The sequence below is a fragment of the Camellia sinensis genome, chromosome 15, assembly GCF_055761805.1.
Source record: "Camellia sinensis isolate YWXY chromosome 15, ASM5576180v1, whole genome shotgun sequence".
NCBI lineage: Eukaryota > Viridiplantae > Streptophyta > Magnoliopsida > Ericales > Theaceae > Camellia > Camellia sinensis.
Window position 1 is genome coordinate 10125579 of NC_138975.1, and position 8521 is coordinate 10134099.

Below are 8521 nucleotides of genomic sequence, written 5' to 3' on the forward strand. Positions count from 1 at the left end.
TATTTTAATGCACTGCAAGAAGTATGACAATTTATTGTTTATGTGTTCGGTTAAATTCACAAGTCATCGACTACACAAATTGTGAGGCCATGTCCTTTATCTGCTGAGGAGCAAATTGTTAAGGCTTATTGTTTTGATAAGGATTTGGAAAGCAGGTAATTTTATTGCGTTTGTATGTTCCTCTCTATCACCAATAAGTGAAACTCTTCAATTTGTACATGATGCAGTGAGGATATTGTGGTCATGGAGTTGTTTTACACGCCGGTTGAATTTGCCACCCGATTCGATTTGTGCTCATTACAACCAAAAACATGGATTTGTGGTTCCGTAAGTGTTCATTTCATGCATCAATATTGCTATGTGAAGTCATTTTTAAGGATATAGGTTTCAAATTATTATTTGATGCATGTATTTCAGATTATTAATTTAGTTGTAGCACAATTGACAAACGCACAAAGGAGGCTTTTCCCCGATAAGTGTCATAGGACGTGGTACTTTCCCACATATGTATCGGTGAGTAGTCTAGTGTGTCATGTTTATGTTTGGTTATTCATGTATACTTATTGATGTATACTTGTGCATTATCAATTGTAGCAACATATTATCAATGGGGCGGACCATGCAAAGCTATGTGACGAATATTTTGGGGAGTCTCGATACACTGGGAAGCTTCATGCCTGTCAAGAAGTAATGTGTCAAGCATTCTTCCATTTTACAGGATTATTTTAAATATCCCCTCCATTTTACTAATATTTTTATTATTTATTTAGTTTTTTAGGGTATCAACGTCGTCACTATTTTTTTTTTTTATAAATTTTCTAAACTGGTTGGGCAACGTTGCATGACCCTTTTTTTATTATTGTCACTCAGATATATATTCCGGTGAACGACCATGAAGAACATTGGTTTTGTGTCAACATAGATATGGCACATCGCATGGCTTATATATTTGACTCGAGTCCCAGCCTCACAAATGACAAACGTCGTGAATTAATGGCAAGGAAATTGGTAAGTCGTTTATTTTATTTTAATTTTTTAAAGAAAAAAAACAATCAGCACAATCTATCTTACAACATTCATGCATAGGTTCAAACAATGCATTTGTTATGGCAACAATATTTTGGAGACCTTTATGTTGCAAATGTGAAAGAGTTCGAATTAGAGAGGTTGAAAGACGCTTGTCTCCAACATAAAACCGATAGGTATTCTAAAATTTTTTCATTCGCTATTCATTTTTGGCTTTCTTATTAACATTACACACAAGTTTGACATTCATATGTATGTTGTCATGAAGCTACGACTGTGGTATGTTTGTCATGAAGTATATGCAAGGTGTTGTTATGCCGACCGGCGTACACAAGGTGACTGTTAAATGTTAACCACATAATTACACTATTGCAATTACAATGTCATATGATGGTATTGTTGATGGAAAATTTTTTGTTTTGTTTCCTTAGTTTGATAAACTGGAAAGGTTTAGGCTACTAGTTGACCTAGTGAACGATTCGTCCAACCGTATTTACATTAAGGTTATGAATAGTCTTGAACAATACAAAGAGAGGTGCGTCCCCAAACCATGAACAACTTATGCCCTTCATAAACTCAGCTGATTACTTACTGAATGCAATTTCTTTTGTAACAGGTACTCTAGGCTCCGGAAGGCTACAAGGAAAAAAAAAGTTTGATTGTAAACATGGCTGTTTGAAAAAGATTGATTCGCCTTACCGTACTTTTGCCACTATGCTTATTCACAATTATGAACATATTAGATGGTTGAAGAAACATGGATGACTAAAGTAACCCAGTTTGGTAGTATTTTGTGGACGATTGAAAAAGCATATTATTTTTTGGGTTTCAATTTGTATGGAATTTATATTGTTGCTCAAGATTGGGGTGATGAAACTATTTATGATATTTAACTGTACCACATTAATATTGGTTGTTACATTTACAATCCATCAAAAATTACACACATGTACCAAATGTTAGTGGGGAAATTGTTTTAAAAACTGGAGTACGAGTCCATGCATTGCTACATATATAGTACAAAATAATTTTTGTTGCATAATCAGTTCATGTCCAACTAAAATTGTGCCATTAGTGTATACTATCATGTACACATTTCAAATGACAAGAGTGTAACAGGACTAGTCCTTGGCAGAGTAACAAAATAACTAATAAATTTTCTAAATTTTACGTTTAAGAAAACACATAAAATGAACAATACAAAAAAAAATTAAATAAAAAATATATTGTTAATACAGAGAAAGTGATAATTCATTTCATCTCCCCACTTAGAAGGCGCGCAAAGGTAGTTCTTTGCAAATTTGGGCTAATACCAAGAACAATGACAGTATTTGCTACAAAAAAGCAACTGAGGACCTGCATTTCCTTGCTAGTAAGCAACACCTAATGTACCCTTCAACGACTTAGAAAGAAAGAACGTCTAAGAAATCTAAGGAATTATAGTTGTTAATCACATTCCGTGCATAAATATCATACTAAGTTTTGGAATCGATGTATCAACTGTGTAGTCAATTGGTATCCATAAATTTCAGCAAGCTATACATACATCGTTGGATTTGAACAAAAAAAATAAAAATAAAATTAATTGGACATGTCTATCAAAAATGTCGAAGCATCATACTAAATAATATTGTTGACATAAACCATCCAAATGTTGTCCATCACATAAGCCATCCATGAATCCTAACATTGTTTCAATTTTTTTTTCATAATACATGGGACAAAAAGTAACACTGTTCGCAAAAGTATGGGATGATCAAAGTACCACCACTGGTTGCACAAAAATTAACATTGTTTGTAAAAAAAAGTTGACACTTTCTGCACAAAAAAGTAACACTGTATGCAAAAAAAAGTAACAGTGTCAGCTAAATCATTGGCATTGCAAACTTTGTTCAACCATCATTGTCTGTGTCCATTTGTTGGCTGTCATCATGGTTGGACCCATTAGATTCCTGCTCACTATCATTAGAACTAGTTGAATTCTCAAAATCTTCACCACAAAAGGCTTTCTGCATTTTTTTAGCTCTAACTTGACCTTCCTCATGTCTTTCTTGTGCTGCAACTCCATCCGGTTCAATATGGACACAGCCTCGTACAAACAAGTTGATATGCTCTCCAATGAAGTAGGATCTTGTCTTTCACGGTGCTTTCGACTTTGCCCTTGTGTTTTCCCATACGTTCCACGACCTATGTGGCTCATCTGCCCCTTCCATTCATCATCTGGTCGAGTCGGTACACAAAGCTCAAGTAGCATATCAGTCACGAGGAGGCCGAATGGTAATGCTGCATGTGGATTGTTAGCTTTTGCGACAGAATCCACAACTTGCCAAATTATCTTTGGAACATCTAGAGGGCTGAAATTATGGACAGCATACAACATGATGCTCGTTCATGGTCAAAAGTGGATTTCACCCCCCTTGGGTCAAGATTGTACCACAAGATAAGATGAAGAACGGCAAGGTCAGGCTTCAGGAACTTTACATGATACTTGTCTTGTGGTATGACTCCTTCAATGTACAAATCATCAACAATTTGGGCTTCATTAGGAAGGTCAACACCAGGAAGGTATGGATATTGTGTTTTGTCATCATGTGTTGGTCGCTGAATGTCTAAGAATTTTGATATGCAATCCGCAGAAAACACCACATCTTTCCCCCTCAGTTTTGTTTTCAGAATCAAGTTCTCTGTATCAGTTGGCTTTTGTATGCTACCAAAGAATTCCCGTACCAAGTTGACATTAGCCTTCCCTTCCCGTTCGATTAGGTTTTGGATATGCAGGTGGCCCACAATTGCTGGAATATCAGTATGAGTTAACTCCTTCAACTTGACAGCCCGCTCTACCGTAATAGCCCGTTTAGCAAAAATACCAAGGTCAACGTGAGGAGCTTCCGCTTTTCCTTTACTTGGTTTTTTTGTTGTCTTTTTCCGTGGCATCTTCAATTACCTACGTAATATCCAAACATATTAAAACATATGTACGTCATTGGAGAGATTCAAATTTTTATCATACAATGACAAATGCAAATATATTAAAACCTTATTGATTTCAGTCATCAATGTCCACCATTTCTTACCAAGCAAACAGACAATTAAAAAAATCTACAAAAGAAAAATAGAGACAGTTCGGTATTATTAACAGTGATTGTTTGTAAAGTAATGGCATGAGCAAGTCTTTATTTTATCAACAATCAAACAAATTTAGAGTTTATTCACCTTTATTTTTCAAATTAATCTCCAAACTACGAAATTTATTAAGTCAAAAATATTAAAAAAATATTAAGTCAAATATTTCAATGGAAGAAACACTCAAGTCAAAATATTAAAACATAGGCAATTTTTGAATTTGTAATTAAATTGGAAAAATGTTTTAGGAAAATTCTTCCAAACACAATTCACTTTTTAAGAAACACCTAAAAGTTAATTGTGTTAGTTTCAAATGTGTCTAACACATGTGTAGACATGAGAATATCCAACATTTGTCATGATTCATTAGTCCGCTCAACACCTTTGATTTTTACCCATAATGAGGATTCTGCATCTTCTATGACCTGGGTGAAGGAAAGTAGCCTTGCATATGGATTTGGATCATTACAGTCAAGTTACTGTACTCTCACTTGTTATAAGCAGTTGTAATTTTTACTCTCGACTGCTTCAAAATGAAGATTATTCCATGATTCGGATCTCTTGTGTGAGCAAATAGCCAAATAAGCTCAAGTCCTAATTTGACTGCATCAACAGCCTCAAGTCCAAAATTTTCTTAGATGCTTTTAGTTTTAAGGAAGTACATTTGCAAAGTTGGTTTAATGCTACGCTATTGTTTGAATGACAACTTGGGTTCATGTTACTAAATTTTTTGTTGGGTGATGAAGTTGTTTATATTTTGACAATGCACATCTCCATCATCTCTTATTATACCTACACATCGATACCATACCATTCCACTATAAGCATAGTTATGTGTCACCTAACAGCAATGTCCACCATTTCTTACCAAGCAAACAGACAATTAAAAAAATCTACAAAAGAGAAATAGAGACAGTTCGGTATTATTAACAGTGATTGTTTGTAAAGTAATGGCATGAGCAACTCCCTATTTTATCAGCAATCAAACAAATTTTGAATGTTTTCACCTTTATTTTCAAAATTATTCTCCAAACTACGAAATTTATTAAGAATGCCTAAGATTAAAACAACTAAGACATTAACAAAACATAACTACTAGCCACTAATGTCTCCTTGTAAAAACAATGTTTCGATCACTGTAAGCCTCATCATGAAAGTCAACTACACTGGATCATTTGGATAAATTGGAAATTCATCGATATCATCCGTGTGGGGATCCAACTCTGTGTTCATGAATGGTTCACTGTCTGAGTTGCTACCCTCTTTGTGGCTACTTGAAGCCAATTTTTTACACGTCCGCTTCGTGTGTCCGATGCTCCTACAGTAGCAAATAATGCATAAACGATTTTAATAATCATATGCATGTAACAGGATATTAAAAGGTCATACAATGAAAGTACCATACCTACAATACCCACACCGCCTTCGTTTTGGAGGTTTACCCATAGAAGATGTCCCTCCGGGGTTCCCTTTGGTCTTCACTACATTCGGATCACCAACGCCATATAGTTTGGGTGCAATATTTTTGTCCCCAGCCTCGGCGTTACCTTATTTTCTCATTGCCCAACGTTTTCTCATCTGTGATGTCAGCTGGAAAGCTATTTCCCTTGCCTCTTCAAAATCTTTGTCCGCGTGTGAGGCATAATATGACATTTCACTAAAACAGGAGCTGAGTATACCAAACCGAGCTGTCTGTGTTAGGGTGCTACAAATTTGGGTAAGACTTGGTTGTTGACACTTTGACCTACCACGTCTTGTCCATCTCTGCAAGACACAACTCGGTGGAATACACATTAATTGTTCAGATTTCATAACAGCAATCATGTGGCAGCAAGGGATGCCAAACGACTCAAACTTCAAGCAACAACATTTCATTGTGATATTAGCTGGAAAATACTCAACCGTCCACGTGCATGTTGGTGCCTTGTACTCACCAAAACGGTAGGTGCGATGATCCTCAAGCTGAACTCTTTCCATCACAAACAATTTACCCTCTTTCCTGATTTCATGTTGAAACAATGAGAAAATCTTCCGAGTAAAGAGTTCAGCTGCATGTTTCTCCAAACTCCTCAATGGCGTAGTCAAAACCGGGAAACTATTCTCTGTTTTAGATTCTGTTTCTGCCTCATTAACACGCATTCTAGCAAGAGCCCTATCATACTGCGCTACAAATTCATACAGCCTAACCTTTTGGTTTAGGAATATATTGAAATATGCATTTATACCCTCGACACGTTGAGTGCTCCTCATTCCAGCAAACATGTGACCACGGAGATATGCCTCAGCCCAATTATCACGCTTCAGATGAATATCCGACACCCAGTTATTGTTCTCCAACTTGTACTGTTTCACCATAGCAGCCCAGGCATTGTCAAACTCATCAATTTTACATTTCTTTAACATCAACTGTGCAAAATCAGTTGTAAATTCTGGTATGTGGACATTTGTTGAGGCATTTTTCTCCAGATGCCAAGAACATAAACGATGTCTGTAGTTTGGAATAACTCTTTTGATTGCCTGACGCATTGCCCTATCACCATCTATTACAACGGAGATGGGTCTTTTACCATCCATGGCCTCCATTAACATTTCCAGCACCCACGTGTATGCCTCCATTGTCTCATCAGGCAACAAAGCACATCCGAATATAGTTGTCATGAAATGGTTTCTCATGCCAGCTAGAATTACAAATGGCTTCTTATATACATTTGTACGATAAGTTGTATCAAATACCAATACATCACCAAATGCAGCATAATCCATTCGAGACCTACAATCTGCCCAGAAAATCTTGTCCAACCGGTTGTCCTTATCGACGTTGTATTTGAAAAAAAATAATGGATCTGCATCTAATTTAGCTGACAAGTATCCTAACGCACCCTCTGCATTCCCTTCTGCGAGTTGTACTTTGCGCTCAGCTTGGAATTGATTGTGCAAATCTCTGTGAATGAAGCCCACCTTCTCATAACCCCCCGACTGATGGACCATAAAATCCATGATCTGACTCGTTTTCATACCCACATTGTGCATGGCCTTTGCTTGAGCTTGGTCTGCACTTGTTACAAACCTATGCGACCAAAGAAAATGGACGCAGTGTGGTGCTGCCAACGGATGGTTGTGTTCCCCTACAAAGTGGGTCACAACATATTTCCTAGCTGTCTTGTCATAACGCACACGAAATGTGGCATTACAAAAAAGTCTAGTTTCTGCCCTAGGAGTTCTTACCCGTTCCACACGTTGCAAGTATTTCTTTTCTCTTACACCTTCCCTTGAACAAACCCATTTCCTACTCTCTACAAATTTGTTGTCTCCAGTAATTCTTTTTCTACTTCTTCGTACGCTAAAACCGATGACCTTAGCGTATGCATTGTAGAAAGTATAAGCATCATCCTCTGAATTGAATTTCATTTGCAACACATCTTCCTTAGTAAGCATTCGTAAACTATCATAGGTTTGGGAAGCTAACCCTTCTTTCACATCAACAACATCATCCTTGCCATCTGGAGCAAATTGATCATCAATTTCAGTATTGACCTCTTCAGGCCTACTACTTTCAGGTTCATCCATTGTATATACACTTGTAAGTACCCTATTAGCAATTAAAACGAAACAAATCAACTAAAAAACACACATGCCATTGCGCTGCTATAATTTACATCTTCAGAACAAATAAATATAATAGCACACCTGCCAGTGCCTTGCAATCAATTAAAAAAAAAATTCAAACATGTCTGCAAGCACCCTACTATCAACTAAAACCAAACAAAAAACCAAAAAAACCACACTCGCCAATATTGTGCTATCAATTATTACTTCTTTATAGAAAATGAACAAATAAGCACACCAGTCTGTGCTATGCTATCAATTATATGCCAATAATAAAAAAGCACCTGTAAGTACCCTACTATTAATTAAAATAAAATTAATTAATTAAAAACACACCTGCCAGTGTTCTGTTATAAATTAAAATCAAACAAATAAATAAAATAGCACACCCGCCAGTGCCCTGCTATTCGTTAAAATCAAATAAATAAATAAGCACATCAGCCAGTGCACTGCTATCAATTCAAAACAAATAAATTAAAAAACACGAAAGCAATTACCCTACTATTAATTAAAATGAAACAAATAAATAAAGTAGCACACCCGCCAGTGCCCTGCTATTCATTAAAATCAAAGAAGTAAATAAGCACACCAGCCAGTGCCCTGCTATAAATTCAAAAACACAGAAGCAAGTACCCTACAATCAATTAAAATGAAACAAATAAATATAATAGCACACCTGCCAGTGCCCTGCTATTCATTAAAACAAACAAATAAATAAGCACACCAGCCAGTGCCCTGCTACCAATTCAAAGCAAAAAATTTCAAA

General features: G+C 36.2%; 1 protein-coding gene across 1 annotated transcript; it reads right to left on the reverse strand.

Moving 5' to 3' along the window:
* Positions 1-5697: 5697 nt before the first annotated feature.
* LOC114318981 (protein FAR1-RELATED SEQUENCE 5-like) lies at positions 5698-7716 on the reverse strand. The gene has a single exon (XM_082908008.1). The coding sequence runs from the start codon at positions 7714-7716 to the stop codon at positions 5698-5700; it is 2019 nt and encodes a 672-aa protein (XP_082764134.1).
* Positions 7717-8521: the final 805 nt, after the last annotated feature.

Coding starts and splice junctions, on each gene's coding strand:
- LOC114318981 (XM_082908008.1), bottom strand. CDS start 7,716: ATGGATGAACCTGAAAGTAGTAGGCCTGAAGAGGTCAATACTGAAATT.